Genomic DNA, 26616 nt, shown 5'->3' on the forward strand with positions numbered 1-26616 from the left:
ATTAAAAAAAAACAATCAGTATTAAGTATTTTATTTTATCTACATTACAAGTAGGCAAAACAATAAACACAAAAGTGTATAAACAGTTATACATAAATATGTAAGTGTAAAAAGTAGCAATTTAATCTGTAAGAAACTTGTATAAAAATACTCAAACTTTTTGTTTGTAATAAAAATACATCAAAATGTTTAATTAGCTAAAAAATAATGAACAACTAAGTGATGCTTAAACACCGGTAAATTAAAAATTAAGTAGAATAGCAACTAATATTGCCAATGATCAATGTACATGATGCTTAATACACTAAATGATTTATTCAAAAATAAATATAAAACAGATTATCCAAATCATATTCACAGAAACTTTTAAAATACATGGCTATGCACCATTTTATAAGAGTTGAATGGTACATTTGTCTGATATAGATAAAACTTTTTAAATAAATAAAGTAATTAATTCATTTTCCAAACAAAGAATTATAAACTTAATTGTTTTAAAAATCACTCTTCTTTTGGGAATTAGGCTAGGTACAAGCACATGCATTATCAGAAATTTTGGTAATGGAGATATTAACATGTAAGAATCTGACATAAAAGAACTTTCATGAAACATTATACTATGTTATTTCTACAGAAATAAAAAGCATAAAAAATATGCCATATTCAGAGATAAAGTTGTAATGCAATAATTAAGCACAAACTTTTTTCATAAAAGTTTTATTTCGAAATTTTATTATGCAGCAAACTTGAAACTGTTCAAGTTGGTTAAGGACGGAATCAGAAGATAGTTACAGACAAGTTACCCTATCAATAACTATTGAAATAGCATGCTAATTGAAATTTATTTTAAGAAGATAACTTTGCAAATAGTCCAGTTTTTTTTTTTTAAGTAAAAACTTTTCCTCTATAAAAACTGCTGAATTCTGTGTCAAAATGCTAAAATATCACATGCTTGCACTAATTAGAACAATTTTCTTGGCAAAATGACATATTTATATTTTCTCTAACCAAACTAAGCCAAAAATGTCAGCATAGTCTTATAGGCACATAATTCTTAACAATAACCAGAATGATAATTAGATCAAAATTTTTAAACAGTTGCTACAACCTAGATAGTAAGTCACAGAATTATAAAAACTGTTATATAAAATGGACGGATCCAGAATCACATTTTTTCATCAAATGTACTTAGTTGTAAAATTATAAAATACATCAAATCACTCTTTGATAGAATCTAATGCTACAAAACATATATATATATATAAGTGCAGCTATGATTTAATCATTAAACGATGTTCAACAAGACTATTTATGAGATAAAATATCTTAAGTTAATGGCCAAAGAATATAATTTTTTAGAGAATTTAAGCCTCAACGAATTTACTCAATTATACAATTTTGAAGAAAATTTTTTTTAAGAGATATATATAAATGCTAAAAGCTAATTATATTTTACAATTACTAATTGTTAAGTAGTTTCCATATTTTAATCATAATAAAAGAGCAATACATTATGGCACAATTTATGAATGAAACAAAAAAGAAAGAGTCTAAGGGAATGAAATTGGATGTACTTGACATAAAATTATGTGAACTTTTAATGAATTAATTTATCAAGTCATTCATAAGAACTAATTAGCTTTCTACCAAATTCTAGTTTTTTAAAAACCTATAATAATTGATTACCGAAGATTTTCTGTTAATTGTTTCTTTTCCTTTAAATGATTTTCTTCAAATTTGTTTAAAATTTATATCATGCTATAAATAATTCCATATCATACTCAAAAATGTATCAGCTACTCTGCACTTGTCAACAGAATTTATGAAAAACATGGAACCCTTTCATATTTAACAAGAACATTTGAATTTAATATTTATTTAAAATTAAATATCTGACACATAGTTTTAAAATTATATAAGTAGATTTCAGTTTTATTTTTTAAAATTAAAAACGGAAAAAATATGTTTCTAATAAATTTCTTCATTGATGTTTATAAGTTACAAACAATTATGCTCCATTAAAGAGTATTTGGATCTTTTATGGTTTATTTATTGCTTTCATTTTAAACTACAAACAATGCATAGCAATTAAATGTAAAGCCTCATTCTAGTTTTAAAAGTGCTTCAATCACAGATCACAACAAATATTAATAAACATTTGGAAAACTTTGTTTCATCAAGCCAATAGGTTTCTAATGCTCGCAAAGGGTTCTTCAAAGCTCTGTCACCAACAAAAACACTCCTTAAACTTAAAGCAAAACTATAATTTTAAACTATCTACAGTATCTTACTAATAAAAAAATTGTCTAGGCTTTAAAACAGACAACTGAATTAAATATTTAAAAAAAAAAAAAAAATTTGGAGAGATTTCCCCCCTCCTACTAAAAGAAAATTGCTAAAATTAATGACCAATTCTTAATTTTTATGTACTTTTAAGAGTGACTTTTGTAATATAAAAAAATTACATCATAAATGCTTTTTCCGATATTGAAATTTTTGAGCAGTTTTCTCTACTACTAAGTGCCAACTTTCTAACCTAGTTATTATCGGTACAGTAGCTCAGAAATATATTTAGTTGGTGTTTAGAAAATTCAAATTAGTGCAATTTTAGGGTATACTTAATCCCATATATGTATATCATATTAATAAAAATTTTTTGCTTTTAAATAACAAACTCACACATTGTTTACAAATTCAAATGAGTGCAATTTTAGGGTATACTTAATCCTATATATGTATATCATATATCATATTATATCATATTAATAAAATTAAATTAGTAAAAGCATATAGTAGCATGTTAATATAATTAATTTGCTATTAAATAGCAAATTCACACATTTCATTAATATGATATGCATATATAGGATTAAGTATACCCTCAAATTGATCTAATTTGAATTTTGTAAAAGCCCACTAAATATGTTTCTGAGTTATTGCACTTAAATAATTTAAAATTATATAATTAGGTATTAAATTAAAAATTATATTAAAATTAAATTTTATACTTCATTATAAAATGATAAAATTAAATTGATTACTTGGAATCAATGTTCTAGCTTTTGATTAAATTAGAGCTAGCCCATCTCGTCTTTTATCATCTCACATTTTGACCACTATAAGTTTTTGCTCACAGTATTTCAGTCTTGAATTTATGTTGTTTTGCTTTTTCATAAGAAGAGATAGTAAAGTTTCAGAATAGCTTGTTGAAAAGATAAGGGAATAATTATCATAGATCAGTTGTAAACAAGAAAATTGAATTTTCCTCTAGGTAGTAAAGGGAAAAAAACATATTTTAAACAGATTTTTACGTAAATTCTTAAAAACGGCAAGACTGACTATGATTGAGTAATAGTTGGTACCTCTGTAAATATTTTAAAATTTATGGAACATTTGGCAAGATTTTTCTCACCTTAAAAAAAATTGGTAAAATTAATGAATATTTCTTAACTTTTATGCATATTTATGAATGTTGGAGTGACTTTTCAAAATCAAAAAATTACAACAAACACTTTTTACTTTTGCCTTATTGTGCAATTTTCCTAATTGGTATAGAAAACACTGACTAAAGATTGATAAAACAAAAGCCATGATAAACTGTCACACAATAGCTATGAAAATAAAAAATTATTCGCTTATAAAATAATATTTCGCATGATGACAGAGCATTTGAAGAACAACCTTAACAGAGCACACTAAAAGGCACAAGATAACAAACTCACAAGTACAGTATTCAAGAGAATACTTGCAAACATTACACACCAGAATTATATTCCTCAAATAACAAACTTTTTGATACAACACATATCATATTCCAATAATACAAAATATCTATCTATTACAACAAACGACAACTCCTAAAAAAGTGTTTCTTCCCACTTTTGCTTCGTTTGGGTTTGTGCAGAGATATTGTTCCATTTGTAGGATTTGAAAATGAAGAACGCATATATACATTATGTGGAGGATAGCCATCATAGTCATCTACAATGAATAAATATAAATGATTATAAAGGGTAATTCAAAAAATTCTTATTCAATTATGTGTAATATTAAATAGACATGGGTAATTTTTCTCATATCATTAACTTTCAAATCCTTGAGCAATATTTATCTTAATATTTATTTTTATTACTAAATGGTATATTTGGCTTAAAATACTCAAAAGGAGCAACAACAAAAAATATAGGCAAAATGTCATTACTGTCTTCCGTTCCCTATACACATTCCTGAAATTTTAGAATTATTTACTATATAATGAAGATGGATATTACAGAGATTAATGAGTACATATTCTGATATAGTATGACTGTCTACTTAAATATTTATAATCAATATTCTTTGAATAACTTGTATATTTTGTTCTACACATCACTTTGCATCTGCCCCCAGTTTTGAGTAATTTCTGTCCCAGTACAAAATGTGCCATTAAAACATTGCAGATGGCTCTAGCTGAACAAGATATAACTTCTAAGTTAAAAAGTAGTATTTTAATTCTTCATCATGGCATTGAATGAACAATACAATCTCCAATATCATACACATTTTAAAAAAAAAAAAAAAAAAGNAATTTATCCGCTGTATGGAGCAAGTTAGCATCAATGTATTAGTGTACGAAACTTACGATGTCCAAGAGAATGTATGTTTGGTGTTATTTCTTCAATTGGTTCATTAGCTAACTCCAAGTACCTTTTCACTAAATGACGAAACACTAGAAAAAAGGAGAAAAATATTTTAGTGAATATGATAGCTTTGAGCATCATTAGTTAAAAAATATATGTGAAACATACCTTCTGATACATTATAATCTTCTTTTACAGATATCCTAAAGAAGTCTAACTTCAGTCTTCTTGCTAAAAGTTCAGCTTCATCCCTGAATTATAAAAAAAAATAATAAGGTTTATTTCTAATAGTATTATTATTTCAATACTATTTAGAAAAACAAATGCAGATATTTAATACTAATTTTGCAGATACATGGCATGCACTTTAGCCTTCATTAAAAATCAGCAGTCAAATTTAAGACACTCTTTAATTATCAAATATTTTTAATAAATAAACATGATTTTTATTTCACAAAACCATTATTCTTTTGTCCTTAGAAAAGACAAAAATAATAATAATAGAATTTATCCAATTATATTAAAATTAGATCAGGCTTATTTGAAAATTTCAATGCAACACAACACACTGAAAACAACTGACAATTTGTTATGATACAATAGAAATTGCTGTCATCAATTATGATTTTTACCATTAATCTTAGTTGACATGAACAAAAATAAACAATTCCAGTGGAAATATCACAAGATAGTTATTTTTTTATTTGATAAGATAATAAATATTTTAATGCTACTTTATTATGATGCATTAAGCGATTCTCTATTGGACATGGAACAATAAGACATTATACAAAATAATTTGGTAAACAGCTTTAGGTTTTTAGAAATATGAATTAAACCCATTTTTATGTTTACATATTTGATACAAAGATATTTCATGCATAGATACTTCTTTACATAATATTTTTTTACAATAGTATTCATTAATTTGTGTTACACTGCGTAACATGCAAGACTTAAGGTGAAATTGTCTAATATTTTAGCATTTCTCCAAATATATAACAAACAAAACTAGCTAGCTCTACTCTAACTGTAAAGAAACTTTGGTAAGTTTGTACAAGTATTTCTTTGTAGTGCAGTGTTCTCTGATTGAAAAAAAGACAGGAAAAATTCAGTTCTATTCAAACTGAATCAAGGGTGGGGTATACAGGAGTAAAAAATAAATAATGCTAACAAAATATCGAGCAAAATAAGAAAAGGTTTATTAAGAATTTAGTTTAATTCATTATTAGTTTATTTATCATACAAAGTAAATTAAGGAAAAGTAAATACATACTTAGCAACAGTAGCTTGGTCAATTAAGTCAATTTTGTTTTGAACTAGAACTGTAGGTATCTCCCCACATTCATTTTCCACCTATTAAAGATAATGTAAACAATAATCATTAAACAGTTTTAGAAAATTATAATTCAAATTTAAGAAAATAGTAATAATAGTGAGAAATCAAATTGTAGTTAAGTAATCAAATCATAAATTTCAGATCTTATAAATTATTAATAATCCTAATCCCTGGGATGTGATCAACAGCTAACAAGGATGGTTCTTCACATACTATACTAGATGTTATTAAATGAAGAGTCATTGCATAGTGAGTTTTTTATTTTTATTTTTTTTTATAGATTAGGAGTCTAAACCATGGCACATTGGATGATACATATAATCATCCAATTCTTCCACAAGAACTAGATATTATGAGCAGCCAATGTTCCTGTTTAAATTTTATAAACTATTTCTTCTAAATTATTGCTTGAGCATAACTTTACAAATTAATGGCAGATATTTGTCCTTTATCAAAATGAACTTTTGTTCAGCTAAGCTATTTATCCTTCACAACCATCATAGTTTTTTTTGTTAGCTTGATTGTCTTTGGCAACTAAATCCAGGGGTCTGTCTAGATTTTTCTGAGAGGTACATTTTTCTGAGATTTGTGAAAATTTATACATACTTTGTGAAAAATTAAAAATTATTTTTAAAATCAACACAAAAATATGGTAAAAATATGGATGTATCGTTTATTAAGGGGTACAAAAATAAAATTTCAAGAAAAAGTATTTTTTGTAACTACCATTTTTCCTAAAATTAAATTTGCGAAACTACCGTTTTTCCTGAAGTTGAATTTGTGAAGGTACCGCTAAACGGTTGTAAATTCGGCCTGGACAGACCCCTGAAATCAAAATGAGTTCATGTCCTTGAAGTATAAGAGCTGGTGGAAAATTTTTGCCTTTACTCTCATTTAATGTTGTTAATAAACAATGTAAATACAGCAGAATCCCGATTATACGAGTTTCCACTTTAACCGAGCTATCAAATATTTTAAGGATATTTTTTTGTTCTTGTTTAATTTTTATTTTTAAAACTACTACCTAACAAAATACTGAATTTTATCTTCCTAACACTCAGGAAAACAAGCTGATGAATAACACGAGATTACGAATGAAATTATCATTAATATCGTCAATAATGAAAATCAACATATAAAAATCTCTCATACAGATGCACTAAAAGCTATTGAAAGTGCTATTGAATATATAGAACAACAAGAAGAGGTGACATGAGCCTTCCTAATTGTATGCATACTCGTATAAATTTTGTATTTGTTAAATATATTTCATTTATACCAACTCTTTTTTTTTCTGTTTTATACTCTTCTTTCAACCAAGTTTTTCAATTATCCGAGTTAGTCGGGGTCCACATTAACTCGGATAATCGGGTCTCTTGTTTTTAACATTTGGATTGTACATATAATTTTGAATCCTTTTATAAACTGTGTTTTTACTAACATTAAATCACCAATTAATATTAAAATATATTATATAATATATCATTATTATATTGACATAATTTCCTCAAAATGATCATAATTTCCTATTGAAATAATTTAAGAAACTTTCTTACAAAACTGTCGGTCATTTTATTTAGAAAATATAATACAAATCAATATAATCAAAGCTTGTTCAATCAATTGACTAATGCAGAATGCTACAGAAGTAATACTATAAATGCTTCTTCAAACTATCAATTGATGTTAAGCATATTCTTTTCAAAATATTTTTAAAACTGTAGATAATAACTTTTTTCACTGGTAATATTATTGTACTTTCTATCATTATTTTAATTCTATTAATTATATTCAGCAAAATAATCATATTATCAAAAACAAAGGTAGGCAAATGTGCTAAATAAGAAATGAAGCAAGAGATGAGAAACAAACAGGCAACTGCTAATAATTATTCTAATATTCAAACAAAAAACACTCCTTTATTAGCAGATATGACAACTGCTCCGGACACGACAAAATAATTTAGAAAACAGTAAATAACTACAAACTAAAATTTGCAGATGTTGGGTTAATTATGCTTACTTTTTAAAAGGTTTAACATGACTTAACTATAACAAAGTGGTAAATTATATAAGCCTTCGAATTATTTAGAAATAGAGGTGGATAAAAACCTAATAAATCAAATTTATTAAACCAAAAGTCATACATAAAAAAACTACCACTCGAAAAAATTTATCCGCTGTATGGAGCAAGTTAGCATCAATGTATTAGTGTACACAACGGATCTCTAAACTATGGCCTACTGATTAAACCCCCCACCCACCCACATTGCATAATTGGCCAGGGGTAGCAGGTCATGGTATATCAAGTACCTGGTACACCAACTTAAAATCCTACAAACTATTAATAGCAACAACTGACACCCAACACAATTATTAAAAAGAGTTAAAACAAGAATTAAGTTAATGAAAAAAACTAATAATTATAAGCAAATATCATTTGCGTATTGTCACCTAATTATTAAATATTACCTAATTTAGATTAATAGCAGGAAATAAAAAATTATAAGAAAACTCTAATGATTATAATATAAAATATGCATAATATTAACAAAGAGGTGACACAAAAATTTTGTAAAGATAACTCTTAGAACTAAAGCTAAAGAATTACAATACTACATAATGCCAGGAAAATCAATATAAAAATATACATACTTTTCTTTTCCAAGATTCAATGGCTTTAAAAGAATCTCTGTCAGTAGTAGAAAAAACCAAAACACAAGCCTGAGCACCTAAAATATCATTATTTTTCAAAAAGGCATGTAAATAAAACATGAAAAAGAAACATAAATTACATATAAATAAAACATAAAAATGTCATACAGCTATGAAAATTACAAAAAAAAATCTAAATATGTAAAGTACAATGTAATGCAAATTACATCTTATTACACTTTTATTTATAATGAATCCTAAGTGAAAATACTTTTAGGAAAATACTTACAGAAAGACTTTTTTGAAACTATGATAACAACATACAAACATAACATATAATAGATAATAAATAAGTAAATTAAAACTAAATTTTTTAAAACATAATAAAATAAAAAACTAGACAATTTTAACTTAAAGCTGCAAAAAGCACAAAAAAATTTATTTAAATGAGAAATATAAGAAGAAAGATAATTGTCTCTTAGTAAGACAATATATAAAACAATGATTACTAAACTGCAAATTATCAATTAGGTGTGAAAATTTTACAAACATAAAAAAATATTTAAAATCCTAAGGCAGATAAAATGCACTAAAATATGCTTAGAGCATAAATATTAAAATCGAGTTGCTTTTCTTTGAAAAATTATGTAAACTAAAAAGCAACTTCAAATAATAATAAAATAAGAAAGTTCAAATACAATTAAAAAATTTAACTTAAAACAGACCTGAAGAGCAGAAATATAACAGAAAAAGATCAGTTATATTTAACCAGTTATGTTATTGACTATAGAGGCATTGTAATAAATAGGAATTTATTGAAGTTTTTTTTTGTATCAATACTTTTTAAAGAAGGGTTATTTTTCAATAGATGGCACCACTATGATAAAATTTAAATGCAATCAAAATTATATTTTAGGAGAAATTTTTATTNGCCAAAGTTTGAAGGGTAACGGTACAGCATCTATATTTATGTAAATGAGAAATATGAGAAGATATTACTTCACGGTAATACAATATATAAATCAATGATCATTAAATCACAGATTATCACTAAGATATAAAAATTTCACAAATCTAAAAAAAAATAATAATATTTCAAATCCTAAGGACACATAAAATACCTTAAAAATATGTTTTGAACACATGCAGCTTTAATAAAACCTTCACTAATTAAACTATTCAAAATCATAATTAACATTACAGTTAGAAAAAAAAACCTAATTGTACAGAAACTTAATTTTTAATTTTCTTTAATTACAACTCAGTATTCCAAAACATTAAAAAAAAATCATTAAAATAAAAAAAAGACATGCGAACCTCGATAATAAGCTTTTGTTATAGCATCAAATTCTTCTTGGCCTGCAGTGTCCCAGATCATTAATCTGACATCTTCCCCATTATAACTAGAGACAAAAACAGAATTTTTATTATCACAAATTATAAAATTTAAAATAAAAATACTAGTCTTTATTTTGCTCACTAAATAAAAGTGCTCATTCTTTTATCAGGTATAAGTTTTGGTTTGCATATTTTTTTATTAAAATTTGGTGAAATAAACAATTGAAAATATTTAAACATCAATTATAATACATGCTCTGTGCCATTTTTTTCTAATATGGTATATATATATATATATATATACATATATACCAGTATTTTATCAAAGTTTTTTTAGAAGAGCGGCCGACCCTGCCTGCTATTTGATGCACACTCTTGCCCCTTTTTGTAAAAATAAGCCGCCATCATTTAAGAATGCAGCCTTTTTATTCATATTCCATTAAAAAAAAATTCACTAAAACACATCAAAAGTGATGATCATATTAAAAATACTGAGAAAAGAAGAGTAGATTAAACTGATAAAAAAAAAACAATCTGCAAATTAGATTGATAATGAAATTGCCACAATTAAAGGAAGTAGAAAGTGATTAGTAAAATGCAGGAGTCAAAAATGGCAAGTTATTCTAACATTGGATTAAAAATATCGAAATTTTCAATACACCAGCAAAACTGCTAAAAGAACGGTAAAAAAAATTTCCTTGGCACAAAGAAAGGGCAGAGTTAAATGCTTGATTCAAGTGTCATACTAATACTTATTATAAACATTGGAATTTTCAAAAGCATGTAGAAATGCATAACAATGAATGCAGAATAAACCATATAAAAATAGCTTGGATTTACAATAACATCAACACTAATAAAGCACATCAAAAAGGATTGTTATTGGAATTCAAAACTCGTAGGCTGTTATAATATCGTATTAAAAATATCCGGATGTTAAAAAAACACATGGAACTTCAACAATAATTGCTAAAACACATTCAAAAAGTCACTTGGCTTAACAATGAAATGTTCTCTTATAAAGAGTTTCTAAATTTATTTCTAAAATTTGAAATTAACGCATAGTAATTACATCTCATTAAAAAAAATTGGGATTTTTAAAAGTTCTGACATTCATAGCGATCACCACCAAAAAAGTGATAGAAAAACTACATTAATCTATAATGTGTACATCAAAAACTTAAATGGGCAATTAAAAAAAAAAAATTCCAAAAAAATCACATTAGTTTTCTTTTCATGTTCAGGTGTTGTCATGGCTGCAGGTTGTGCACCCCTACTTTATAAAGCAATTAAAAAATGCTTAAATGACCTTACATAGTTTTTACAAACATATACTGCATGTTAACAAAGAAATAAGATCTTGCATTGGTGCTATCTGAATGCATTTCTAGTAATAAATAAATTTTTAAAAAAATATTTTTTCCCTAATAAAGGGCCAGAATTTTACTAATGTTAGAATGAAAATGTAGTTAAAATATTTTTTGGATGACATGTATATTTAAAACAATGGCTTGCAGTGATTTACACAGTAAAAAAATCACTTGATACAGAAATAATAAAAAACAATGAGACATTATTTATAACATAATCACGTAATTTCACATTAAAATTTGTAGTCATGTTTCCTTAAAATGACGCTTTTAAAGATTTGATAATTAGCAAGACATGGAAGAAGACAAAACCTCTGACCCCAAATAGAGTAAGATGGTGAGCAAGATTATTAAACACACATGGTTGTGCTTTTCCTAAGATGTTTCTCCCATCAGTTCTTCAAAACATTTTATGACATCATATACTCCATAGATATTTCATCAATCTATTTTCGATTTGTTGTAACTCTTTGAATGCTGCTATAAATTATTTAAGTACAATTTGATGTTATGGTTCTTATTAGTATACTTTGCAAAATATAGATTGTATATGGGTAGAATATTACATTAAAAAAAACTATTTAACATTGTAAATTTACTATTGTAAATTATAACGCAACTCATTTTGGCAATGCTAAGAAAATCATCGCTTTTTGCACAGTTAAAAATTAGTTATCATGGAATTTAAAAGAACTCAAAATATATTGAATTTTGCAGTATTCCTAATAATAAGATTTACTAAAATACAAGAATAAATTGTTTCTAAAATTTTGTCAACTTATTACACTCACAGTTACTGAAATAAAAAAATAAATTCCAGCGTAATTTTTTATTATGAATGGAACAACACAAATGTAACTTATTACACTGTACTGAATGTCTTTGCAATGTAAATCAATAATGTCCAATTTCAACCACTATTTTTGATTAAATGTTCAACAAAATTTAATAAACTTTTACACTAATGGTCCCAATAATTATAACAAATTTATGGAAAAGAAGTTTTCTTAATCATTTCCAATAAAATCATTAAAAATTGTCGGTAGTATCAATCAGATACACTAGTCTAAATCAGATGATCTGGATCATCAGTGATTCAAGATAGACCTGAAAAAGACCACTCTCCATGGGGAGAGTCAACAAAAAAAATGCCATTTAAGTCAAATAAACAATCAGTCACTTTTCCCCATAGTTTTCCTTGTTTTAAAATCACTTAATGATAAAAGTTCATTGATGCAAAAAGTTTGTGGAAAACAGAATTTTTAGTAAAATATTCAATGTTTTCATTCAAAATTTTGATCTTTTAGAATCTATCAATTTGTGATGAAAAGAATCGTGTAGAAGAAGAGTTCTTTAACAATTCACATATTTCAAAGATGCAAATGTGTATTTTGTCTCCCCAAATGTTTTAAAATTAAAGTTGTTTAAAGTTAGTACATTTAACAAAACTCCGTTAAATTGTCAAAGATTTCATAAAAATTTATGATGAATTTGATTTGATTTTTAAATCAATATTTAACTCCTTTATTGCGAAGGGACAAATATGACCCACACTAACGATTTATTTCCATTAATCTTTAGCTTAATTTGATTTTTTAATTTAAACATTAACTCCTCTATTCATGACAACATAAAATACACAGATATGACCCATAACCCTAAAATATAGTCAAGAGTGTTGATGGAAAAATACTTATTTATTTTACAGAAAATTTAAATAGGTAAAAAAAATTCTAAACCTGACACCTAAAATTTTAGAACTTTTGTCAGTCGTTGTATATGTGTATAGCATGTTTGTAGTAATATAACAAATAATTGTAATACAATTAATTACAAAGGTATAATAAAAGACTGTTACTTACTCAATTTGTCTTTCTAGGAAATCAACACCAATTGTTTTCTTGTAAGCATGGGTGAAAATCCCTTTGCAATACCTCTGGATCATACTTGATTTTCCAACAGCCCCATTGCCAACTACCACAACCTAAAACAAATTAATTCATTTTTTTAATAACTAAAAAAGAGGGCAGTTCAGAAACAAAACAAAAAATGTTGCAGTTTAGGAAAATCAGTTTGCTATATTGACTGAAATTCATTGTAATTATATTAAAAAAAATTTAATTATCTACAACAAAACAATTTGCAGCAATAAATTAGTATTTGTCAAAGTTAGATAAAGATTAAATTTTGCAGAATACATACAAATCCAAGTATTTTATTCTGCACAGACATTATTATTTATTTTTCAGACTACACTATATCATCATCATCATAGTTGGCCAGACAGCCCAATGTGAGCTAATGCCTTCCTCAGACTATACTATAAGTTAGGTGCAAATCCTTTGCTTATTCAACAGGAGACTAAACATATTTTAAAAACTGACAAAGGACTGACTGAAGTTGCATAATTATATTCTCGTAATCAATTACAACAATAAATGATGCAAGATCAATAACTATGTCCGAAAAGAAATCCATGGAGTTAATTTAGATATTTTTCCACAGATTATCAAAAAATAATCAAAAAGAGAAAAAGCAGAATTTTCAAAAGCAGAATTTTACGCAAATTTTTGTCACACAAAAATAAATTTAACCAAGAATGTACATTTATATTTCTTTTTCAAAAACAAAACATTTAATATAATAAACATGATTTACAATTTTCTGATGTTTAATTAAATGTAGAAATAAACTAACATTCATATTCAAATTTCAATAAATTAAAATCTTTTCAGACCGGAGCACTTAGCATAATGCAGTAGTTTTAAAGAGATAAAGTATAAAAGCTTCACATTTATACGTTATTCAAAAATAAAATTAAAAAATTCCAAAATTTTAATTTTCAACCTGAAAATTTTAATGATTATTAAAAAAAATTTACTAAACTTCAACAAAATTTTCTATTACAGAATAATCACAAACTTTTTCTCAATTATACATTACACAGTAAACAATATTTTGAAACATTAGTTGCAATTTATAACCACTGTAATTTATATAGAGAAGTGAATAAAAATAATTTATGAATTCATCAAGCAGGTTGTGTTTTTATTTAATTTATCTAAACAGCTTTTATAATTTTTATTCACAAAGGAATTCAAAGAAAAAATACAATAAAATTTAACATTTAAACTATGCTCAACAATTATAAAGAATTAACAAATATTTTAATTCCTCTTCCATCGCTTCCTAGAGAGAGAATAGGAAAGCTGTATAATAGATCATGTTTATTATCTATTAGAAAAACGGTTATTATAGACTCAAACAATCTAGATGGATCAATACTTAATTTACACATCATCTGATTTTAATTAGCTCTAATATTTTAAACTTATATTAATATAACGAAAATCGAAACTGCCAATTATGTATTTACATGTTTTATAATCATCATTAATAAATTTTTAACTAGACATTTTGTTTGGGAATTCAATTCAGTCAGTTCGGTTTTTACCATTTTATTGAGAGGAAAAAAAAAGTTTTATTTCTGACAAAATAACCACTCCTCCTCAAGACTTCCAATTATCATTAAGTTATTATTTACTAACTTAAAATCATCGGATCAACTAAATGGTCACTTAAATTTTTATATCGTAGTTGTTTGCAATGTAATCTTTTAACTGAAATTTAGTTGCCTTATAGAATTAACTAATCTTCAAAATTTCACCATTCTTTAAAACTTGCAAGTGTAACGTATAAAGTCCACATTTAGATTAGAATTGAAAGGTAAGACAACATCTGATACAAAAGAATTATGTAAATAACGCCCAATAAGGTTGGGTAGAATTACCTGTATTCAAGCATTTTATAGTATTTAAAAAATGTTTATTCCGTTATATAGGCATATTTCCACAATATTTAGCCCTAGTATACCAAGAATATCATCAACATAAATATATAAAAAGAAAAACTATGGAAATTTTGCTAAAAATATCTCAAAAGAGTCTTACACAGACAAATTATAAGGAGACAAAATTTTATGGAATCACAAGATAGAATTTGGTGACAAAATATCATAAAACAGACTCTGACCTATCAGAACAGAATACTAGTAGCATTTGTCATATCAAATCATAGATACCAGCAACAGCTTTAAATTTAAGAATATGGATAATTTACTTCATTTAAGCAATAACTTAATCAGAAGTTTACAGTACCAATATTTATCAAAAAAGCAATCATAGTTTTTATTCATAACTAGCATCAAGTAAGCACATCAGATACTTTCAGATTATATGTATTATTTATACAATTTCTATATGACATCACAGTCATAAAAAAGAACAGTGTAATGAAAATCAAAATATATCGTAGATAAGTATGGGTTATTTTCTAAATCTAACTTTAGAGTCCTTAAGTAATATTTATCATTAAAATACTTATTTTCATTATTGAATGGTATGTTTTGATTAAATAGAAAATTATGCATTAGACATACTTTGTACTTGAATTGTATTTTTAAAATATATATATATATACAGTGGAGCATCGTTTATACGACGATCACTTATACGACGGTTACATTTATACGACGTTTTAGTGTGGTCCCAAATCATTCCTATTAATTTTAATGTAAAAATATATCGTTTATACGCCGCACAGAATCGGTTATACGTCGATTTTTAGATTTTGTTCTTCATTTAATTTTTTATTTTTTCTTGTGTATTTTAAAAAAGGACGGAATTTGCCAACATGAATGATACAGAAAAGGGTGTCAACAAGAATGCTTGGATGACGACCGTAATTTTTACTAGATGACTGAAAAAAACTAGACAATGTTATGAAGAGGAAAAAACGAAAAATTGTGCTATTCATCGACCAATGTCCAGCGCACCCACGGATACTAATTATTTTGGAAAATGTAAAAGCTCTCTTTTTTCCTGCAAACTGCACGAGTGCGCTTCAGCCATTAGATTTGGCCGAGATTAGAAACTTAAAATTGCGTCATAGAAAGCAGTAACTTCAACTCGCTATTCAAAGCATTGTAGAGAATAATAGCAAGAAAATATAATTAAAGGTAACATACATTCAAATGGCTCACTGCAATTTTTCTCCTTTGGTTATTTGTTTGTTTTGCTTTGTCTAATTTAGAAATTTATGTAAATTAACACGTTAAACATTAAAATTAACTGAAAACAGAGTTAGTTTCAGTTTTAGAAGTAAAAATCGATTATACGACATTATCGTTTATACGACATTTTTCGGTGGTCCCTTCGGCGTCGTATAAACGATGCTCCACTGTATATATAGGGTAAACCAACCAGTGAAGGAACATTTCATATATATTGATTAAAAGCAAGAATTTGAAAGTTTTTCTTTAGATTGATTGGTAACAATCTAAAGCTAGGTAGATGGTAGCTTACTGCCAAGCAATAGGAAGTCATCTAGCAATGTTTTGGATTACCTGGTCAAATAGACTTCTCTGGAAAAAAATTTGAATTTGTTATTATCTCTGCAACACCTTGTTTCTTTGAAAAAAACATAAGGTGAGTGTTTGTATTTATATGTTTGAAGTGGAATTAATTGCATGTAATAGTTTTATTTTTCTCACTGTGAAAAAGAGAATTCAAAATATAGTTATTGAAGTTAAGTTTTATTTTTTTAAGCATCATAGCATAATAATGTACTGAGATAAGGGGTTGTTTATTCACTTGATCACCAAATGATGAAAAACCAGTGAAGGAACAAGTGTTCCTTTACGTGGTTTTTTTCTAAGTTAATGAAAATAAAAGATAAACTTTAATTTTCTTGTACTTTTAGTGATGTTCCGCATCAAAAGTATGTTATAAACACGAAAAACGACTGCTGGGGGCATAGATTTCCCAATGAATGAACAGTATGTGTTGACACTTTAATTTTCAATTCATGATTACAAAAAAAAGTTATCATTTTTCCAAGTATTTATATGTTATAATTTCAAGAATAGGCTTGTTTATAAATATTTGTACGGCTTATAAATTCATAAAGAGCATTAAAAAATAACCAAAATTAAGTGTTTCTTTACTGGGTGTTCATTCACTGGTAAGAACTGTTCCTTCACTGGGTCTTCTTACTACTTGTTATTTGAACCTCCAAAACTTTAAAACAATATTATGTAAGTTCTCTACAATATTTTTTACATAATTTGCAATTAGTAACAAATATATTGACACTGTCATTTAACTAAAATTACGAATTTTGAAATTAATATGACTTTTTAAAAGGCAAGCGAAGCTTAAGTGTTCCTTTACTGGTTAGTTTACCCTAGCCAAAATCAAAATATAGGTATAATAAAATATAGGTAAAAATAAAATATAATGGGTAAAAAAAATGATAGGTATTGGGGAGAAATGTGTGTCGGGACATTGCTGTCACACATTTCTGAACTTTTTAAGTATTAGGTGGAGCGGAAAGTAATGTCGTTTCAGTGCATTAAATATTCGTTAGTCTTAAAAACCAATTTGTTTTTTTTTTTTCAATTCATTTTCGATCCGGCATCGAAAGGTTAATGCTAACGAGGGTGAATACATTATTGATTAAAAATAAAATCTTGATAACAAATATCAAATGCAACGAAACAACTTCACTTTCTGGCCCCCCTAATAACTTATTATATTATGAAAGTGTTACATGCGCTTAAAGGGAAAAATAATTACTTTACCATTTGAAAAACTTATAATGTGTTTGATTTACTTAGGTATGTTATTACATATTTAGTTTTTTTTATGTAAGAATTTCAACAATAATAAAAGAACATTGTTTGACAGTAAAAATACTGTTTTTAACAATACGAACACTAAATTTTAAAACTTAAGAGCAAATTTATGACTAAAAAGAATAAGTTAAAGAGAATAAGTTAAAAAGAATAAGTTAAAGTCTATTTTTTTGAAAAAAATTAATTAAAATTTCTATTAGATATTATATAACAATGTTAACTTATTATTGATCCATAGAAAAAAATTAAATATTTCCTTTGTGTGTTTTTTAAATGAAGGGGCAGTAATTACATTTTTCAATTGAATTACAAATTAAAACTGTCACTAAATTTTTATTTCATAGCTGGTCATCGGTTTGTATTTTAAAATGTATGATTTTAATGTCAAAATTATCAATATTAATTTAATTATGAGATGAATTTTTCCTAGTCATCTTAAGCAAAAGTGAATGTTTTGAGAAAAATCACCTATATCTAATGAAAAACATACTCTTTTTCTATTAAAACAACTTGTCTGTGAACTTGACACAGCCAGTGGTGAAAGCCGCACCTAAATATGTAGAGAGTGGTAATAAAACTACTCAATTTTATTTCTCTTAGAATTAAATAACTACCAAAACACATTTATAATAGTTAGGTATATATTGCCAGTTTTATATCTCAATGTCTGAATTTTTAAAATTAAACTGCTTATTTAAAATTTTAGTTTTCACAATTAAAATAGTCACCACTTTCTATATTTTTTGGTGCAGCTTGCACTTTTCCTTAGCTTTAAATATGTATTTAAAAAACTCACCACAGGTAGAAATGAGCATTTTACAAAACGGACACAGCTTGAATGTGTGTTTTGGACACAGCTCTGAAAATTTATTTTATAAAATTGACATATCCATTCTCTAAACATAACACTTTGCACTGAGTCCATTTTCTAAAACACTGATTTCCAGCTGTATACAATTACTTAAACAATCATTACAAGCTATGAGCAGAATAAAATGCTCACCAACAAACTATTCAACTGAAAACAAATTCAAATTATAAAAATATGATTAAATACAAATCCATCTTACTTTAATAGCAACTTCAAAATCTTCTTCTCTCATGACAGTCATGTACTAATGATCAAAAGAGAACAACGGCTGAATAATTACAAGTCATACCTCTAAAGAAGAATGAAAAATTAGAAAGCATTAAAATAGTATCTAGAAGACAGTTAACATCTACATACAAAAATTTAAGACCAACAATTTAAATCAATATTTTTTTTTTTTTAAATCATTCATTAAAATAGTCAATCAATTAAGTTAAAAGAGTAATGATGAAAAAAAAAAACATTTTTTTTTCATTTTTTATGACATTGCTTAGAAGTTTTAAGACTTTTATAAAAAAAAATGAATAGCATTCATTTAAAAAATTAAGAGTTTTGGCACTTGCAATTATTCGAAAAAAATTTTTAATGTTTTGTCTGGGGGTGGATACAAGTTATATAGTTCAACTCAAGTTGGTCCCACTCAAAGATGTTTCTTCTAGTTGACATCACAAACTTTTGTCAACTTTTTTAGTACACGCAATGATACAGAAATCTTCCCTAGCCAGCTTGTATAGTCACATGGTAAGATTTAACAAATATCATATATGTAAACTCAAATTATTGATCTGGCAACATGTGTAAAATAAAAACATGAATACATTATTTATGAGTTAGTATTGTATCACCAACATTTACACATTAAAACATAAATATTGCAACCACTTAGTAAATTTTCCTCAACATCTCTACAACTTGACAACCATGTTTATTCGAATATCAATAAGCATTTTAAAAAACCATAGTAATATGTAAAGAGATATTTCTAGATTGGTATCAATTTGTCTCAACTACAATCTCATAGACGTTAATGGGTTTTTTACCTTACTAACAAATTTTATTTGTTTTAAAATATACATTGTGGTTAACTTGGGTGGCAACGCTTTGAGTTATGTACTATCTTTCGAGTTAGTCCCTTTTTAAATTGCCAAAAATTAGCAATTATTCTGGCATGGGTACGAAAACAGAAATTTTTTTTAGTATAGGTCAGTGGTCAGCAAAGTGCGGCTCCAGAGCCGCATGTGGCTCTTTGGCTCCTTAATTGCGGCTCTGGCACAAATATCCATGGAAGGCGCAATATTTTCATTTAAAAAAAACTTGGTAAGAAAAAAATTACATCTTATTTTGATAAGTTAAAATTCTTCTATAAATCGAGAACATGCATAATTTTTTGCTTAAGTTAATAGATAGATAGGTAATTAGAATTTCATATTGTTGTGAAAACACGTAACGAACATAGAGTTTAATTTTATTAGTTTTTGTAAAAGTAAACCATGTTACCGGTTGAAATTGTTCGTATGTTTTCGGCGTACTCCGGTGTGATACAAAGGTACCACAAGCATGCGCGCCTTTTTTTTAAATAGTGGGGGTACAAATTGGCATCACAGACTTGCAGTGTGAACAGTTATGTCTTATCCACCGTGTCTGCCGTTGTCCTGTCTTATTAAAAAGTTGTATTTTTCAATCCTGCAGGTCATCTTACAGGTATTTTTATACGATTTTATTACACATGCTATGTATGTTTGTGGTTCCGGTACAAAATTTTTCATCAATTTTTCGATAACTTCTATTTGTCCAAATGTTGGAAGCTTTCTGCCGATGCTTTGCATTGCTAGCAAATTTGGCTCCCACTTTGTTATTACATTGTTGTAAAGTTCATATTTGGCTCTTGGGCTAATAAGTTTGCCGACCACTGGTATAGGTGAACCAGACAAATTTTGGATGCACAGATGTTTTTTAGTATCTATTTTTTATTTAAACATTCAATTATACACAACATTTAAATCACCTTTTTTTTTTAGTAAAATAAGCTTAAAGTTTAAGACAAGTTCACTAAACTTATATTATTCTTAAAAAGTATCATATGTACTCTTTAATCAATAAACAAAAATTACATTTCAAGTTTCATAAAATCTATATCTGCATTTAGTCTTGTTTTCTTTCCTTATTATTTATAACTGGAACAACTATCAATCAATAATTATAAAACCCAATGAAAAATTACAAATAATATCCTAATTCTCAGAATAAAACCTTCATTATCAATCAATTAAGACTTTAAAAAAATCTGAACCTTAAGGATATACAAATTATATATACATTAATAATAATTTAATGTATTGAAAACATTCATTTTAAATGAAACTGATATCAATCAATGGCAGTAAAAAAAATATCAAAAATTTTTCTATATCATTCAGTAACGAAATATATATCATTCAACAAAATTTGCTTTAGTCTAAAAATTAAAATATTATAAACCTTTTTTTTTTTTTTCCAATGCCCACCTGTGTTAACATTTTTTCGTTAATTCAGGCAAAATATTATAAACCTATATAAACGTTGTTTTTTATAAATAAGAAAATAATCAAGTCAAATAATTTAGATTATGACAAACCTAATTTTTTTTTATTAAGTATTGCAAATTGTTGTTTAACTAAAAATAAATACAGGATGATTGACAGCATCATTCTTCCTTTTTAACTTTTTTTTCTTTTACTTCAGATCTGATGATAATTTTTTTAGAGGGATAGTTACTGTTGAGATACAATTTTAGGCGGAGTTATCGATAGTATTTTTATTTATTTATTTTGTCACAGAATAAATACAACATTATAGTACATGAAGCACACATTCAATTTATGCATGCCATCAAAATCATCAAAGTTAAAACTCATAAATCCAAAAAAAAAGCAAAAATTTGGCGATACGTAAAATCCGTAAATAATTTCGACACTAAGTTACTTAGTACCATAGATAATTTACAGAAACTTTTCATAAAATAAAGCAAAAACATATATGTGAGTTAAATTTATACTACCATTTCAATATACTTACCTTCAATTGTTTTCGCTAAATATTGATGAATTCACAAAGGAAAACGCACAATTAAATTATTTCCGGTAGATCCACACGTTAAAAAAACTTTTCAAATAAGTATCCACTGGTTCTATTGCCTAACAGGTAAATATATCCACAGGTGCAATTTTCTTTGTCAAAAACTCATGAGAAAATTCTTGAAAGACTTTTAACACTTCAAAATCACAATTATTGATCTTTCTACAAAGAACGAGAGATGTATAATTAACTAGAAACTTCTATACTCATCTAATAGAGTATTTATTAGCACTATACAAATCTAAAAAACAAGAATACAAAATCCTGATCAAATGTAGCACATAAAAATAAATACACAGACAAAATTTAGATTCGGATGCCGCTAGCACAGAAAACAAAACATCCAACAAACTTCTTAAATGTCAGTGAACTTATCTGAAGATAGCAAAGTATGATTTGGATAGGATTACATCTTGTAACATCGCAAAACTAAATTTTTAAAACAGATTAAATAAAGATTAAACGTTCCAAGGGCGAAGGTGGGATAGAAACTTTTCGTATTATGCTGCTAGAAAGGTCGGTGGCTTTTCGTCATGCTTGGCTTAGACGGCAGCAATTTTTTGCCGCCCTCGGCAAGAAATGCATATGCACTTGGCAGATATTCAGCCAAAGAAAGAGCCGCCAAATGCGTAACGTGGAAGTTGGCGCAACAATTTTAACCTTGAAACTTTTCGCGTCGCCAGAAAGAGCGAAAAGACATGGGAAATAAACTTCAAATAATGATTTGGTTGTTTTGTCCGACGGGGGGTAAAAAATATATGTAAACGTTTAGAAAGGAAGTTAAGAGAAGTGGGACAATATTTCTTTTCGTTGTAAATTTTACGGTACAATCTGTCTTGTCGCACTTGTTAATTCTTCTCAATTTAAAACCTCGCCTGTCCTCATTGTTTATCGAATAATTGTCCGACGTAAGAAAATAAAAAGAATGAACAAAGTTGTATGGATTACATTACAACAAAGAAATAACAGTAACGGTAATTAATAATCTTATGAAAGAAAAATAACAAACAAACCTTTTGATAAAAAGACTATGCTTCGAAATACAATGATAAAAAATAATTAAAAACAAGTTGCTATGGAGGAGAAATTATATCTAATAAGATATAACCTTTTCTGAAACATAGGATATAATTTTCTTTTAAATATAACGTTTCTAACCTTCCTTCTAATTGAGTTAATAATATTATTTTAATTGTTCAGAAATTCCTCTTAGTTTTTAAGCGACCTAAGGCTTAATTAAATTGAGAAATTTTGATTTCATTTTATTTAATTGAGATTTAATGTATTTATATCATTTATTAACTCGAACGTGGAATTCGCCAATTAAGAAGCAACGATACAAGACACAACATAGTCTGAGTTTAAAATTCTTAATATCCGAAAAGTTTTCACTATGACCATTAAAAAAAATTAAAAGACCATTAAAGAAAATCAATTAAAAAATTAAAATTAAATTTAAAAATGAAAGAAGTCATCAAATCTAAAAAAACATTGATTTCGTCTAAAGCATCATCAACCACTTTTTTTCCCACAAAGATACTGCAAGCTGTTGGCTGGGATGATTTATTTTTTACATTTTACTCAACACTACTAAGTATTACGTCCCGCAGTGGACTGGTCGTTAAGACACGGTTCCCAGCAAATCACCGAAGTCAAGCATCACTTGCTGTGGTCAGTGTGCGGGTGGGTGACCACTTCGATCACTCTACGTAGGGACCGAGGGTGTGCGGTACTCTCCTACCGTAAAGTGCTCAACTTCGCGTGCGGGTCGTCGGGTTACCGAAGCGAGGGTGCCCTCCCCTCTGCAGAGGATCAAAATTGTGATGGCATGTCTTCGGATCATCCTCAGGGATGTTTCAAAGACCGTCGCCAATAGCCCACTATGTAGCTCTAGTGCGACGTAAATGAACTACAACTACAACAACAACTAAGTATTGCGGTTTTCGCAACAGTAGTCTAGGAATGCCACGTGCTGCTAATACAAATAAAAATCAACTATCTATTAAAAGAGATTATAATTAGCAACTTCTTCTAGCACATTTCTTTCAGTTCACTTGAAAGCGAATGCAAGAAATATTTTCGTTTTAAATATATACTCACCGCCTTTGGCGACCAGCTTGATCAAAATTATCTTTATAACTTTTAATAACTTTTGTCAATAGAGCAAAAATATTGCAGCTTTAAACCTTTCTTCCTAAAAGGATTAAAAACTGTTTTTAAAGCTTTTTTTAAAAAGTTTTGTCCTTTAGGTAAAATGGTCATTTAGGTCCATAATGGCGTTTTAGCTGACGTTACACTAGCGATGGGTACATTAAAATTTCATGAGAAGGTGGATTTTTGCTGAACATGCAAGACTTGGCGAAAAGAAACCTTACAATTACCTAGATTTAAGGTTATTTTAACCCTAAGACAACAACGATTTAAGGTTTTTATACAGAAGGTTATTTTCCAATGTTTTGGATGAGGGTAATTTGCGTAGAATAGAGCAGATTGCCACAGGACTCGTTTTAAAGTTAAAAGGTTTACACGTAAACCGCACAAAAAAACCTTTTCAGGTTTACATTAAAAGGTTTTTGCTGAGTGAAAATAAACCTTATTTTGCTATCTGGGACCGAAATAAACCGTAAGTATGCAGTAGTTAGCAGCAGCAAGTGGTATAAAAATTATTTTCTTCTCTGTCAAAAGAAAAGATAAATTATTATTATTTTTTTTAAATCAATAAATAAAAAAATAACTCACCCCAATGCTTCTTTATTTACTGTATCACTTCCTCACGCACTACTCGAGCAGTCTAGCACTTGAATTTTACAAAATACAGTAGAACCTCGATTAACCGAGCTTCGATTAATCGAGGTTCCTGTTAACCGAGGCAATAACGAAGTCTAAATTTTTTTTCTCCTCTCCAAAATGAGCTTGGAAGAAATTATACACATATTAGTTCGTTGTCCCTGTTACAAGCACTTATTCCCCACAAAAGCACTCAACTTCCATGAAATATTACACCCTGAGAAGACAAAATCCACGAATGCTTTGTTAACAATGGTCATGTGACTTGTAAGTTTAAACATGTAAATTTTAAAAATACAATATTTTCTTGAGATTTGTGTTATTTTTGAAAGTGCGTCTTTCGATATTTAACTAAGTATAGTTAAAAAAAAAATCCATTTCACTTTTTAAAATTTATTACTAGAGTTGATTTCCTTTTTAAGTCTTTTTAGCTGTGAAACATAAGTTCATATATGTTTATTTTTATCCTTTAAAAAACGTTCGGTTGTTTTTTACTTTAAAAGTAGTTAAATTCGCAAGCATGGAAGGATTTTATACATGGTTCCTATTAACCGAGATTTCCGATATCCGAGTACTAGCGGCTAGCGGTCCCAATTAACTCGGATAATCGAGATCTTACTGTATATAATAAAAGTTTCATTCATATGTACAGTTTTATGCATTATTTTGTATTGTTATTCAGAACTGATTTATTGATTAATACCTCACCCCGTATAAAGAATGGCTATTTAGCTAGTACTAAATATATTAAAAGAATACTGTTAGAATTTTTATAAACTTACTCGCAAATCACTCATGTGAAGTGGTGGTTTAAAATCACTGAAAAACAACGTTATTAAACCGAGATTTAAAAAAAAAATATATCAAGCAAAGAATTCGTTAACCAGTTCGAAAAATCTGAGAACAAAATCGAAAGAGATTGATATATTGATCAAAATTACACAATTTTCCTCCTTATGTTGTATTTAGAATATGTATTCTATAAAATGATAAAATTTTTCATACTGTTAAAATGTAAAAGTTTTTATTTCCTACAATTTTCTTTTTACCCACGTAGTGGCCACCACGAAGAGAATTGAATTTGACTTATTCTGGAAGTGGAGCGTGACTATCAATTAAATTCAATTGTCTTAAAAGGAAGTTTAAATTTGTTGTATATATATGTTCTAGACGACGTGATAAAGTCTTATCGAAAAGACAATTAATTTAAAATTTAGAGACAAGAAAGCTGAGAAAATGTTGTCATTCATTATAATAATATCTTTTTCCTTTTAATGTAGACAATTCATTTAAAATTCTACTCTTGTTTTCCCATTGTTGGCGACAAATTCTTTATAGGCGGGCCTGCGAAAAGAAAATGTAAAACTTTAGTGATTATTATCATTTAATTTGAATCGTCTGAGAAATATCTTATGACTTTGTGCATGTTATCTCATTGTCGTACCGTTAATTGCCATTATCTCAATCATTGTTCGTAGTTCCAGAACAGTGCATTGGTTGCCGCGAGATGGTTGGGGACCAATGGTTGTAAGATCACGCGATTCATTTTTAAATTTCGTCAAGACATTTCTTCGAATTTGCTTTTCCACGTTCAAGTTTTTAGTTCGAAGATAGGCTTAAACACAAAACAATATTTAATAGATAAACAGCGGGCTTGTTCCTATGTCCTTGTAGAGAAAATCACGTCAACATAACCTAAAGATACGTAGCATTTAAAATAAACACCAGCAAACATGCGCAATTGCTTCAATGTTACGGATGGGAGTGCACGGAAGCTAAAGTAAAAATGCGAAATCTCGCCATTCTATAAGTATTTAATTTATAACGTCC

The 26616-nt window shown here is 27.4% G+C and overlaps 1 protein-coding gene across 1 annotated transcript; it reads right to left on the reverse strand.

The window, feature by feature from the left end:
• Positions 1-15: 15 nt before the first annotated feature.
• Positions 16-22745, reverse strand: LOC107442385 (RAS oncogene family member Rab23). Its single transcript, XM_043049728.2, has 9 exons — positions 21940-22745; positions 19085-19176; positions 13183-13304; positions 9930-10015; positions 8613-8689; positions 5896-5975; positions 4788-4870; positions 4622-4708; positions 16-3981 (listed from the first exon to the last, which is right to left on the reverse strand). Exons 2-9 carry the CDS (start codon positions 19124-19126, stop codon positions 3839-3841), a joined length of 720 nt encoding a protein of 239 aa, XP_042905662.1. The 5' UTR covers positions 19127-19176; positions 21940-22745; the 3' UTR covers positions 16-3838.
• Positions 22746-26616: the final 3871 nt, after the last annotated feature.

This window comes from Parasteatoda tepidariorum, chromosome 6, assembly GCF_043381705.1.
Source record: "Parasteatoda tepidariorum isolate YZ-2023 chromosome 6, CAS_Ptep_4.0, whole genome shotgun sequence".
Classification (NCBI taxonomy): Eukaryota; Metazoa; Arthropoda; class Arachnida; order Araneae; family Theridiidae; genus Parasteatoda; species Parasteatoda tepidariorum.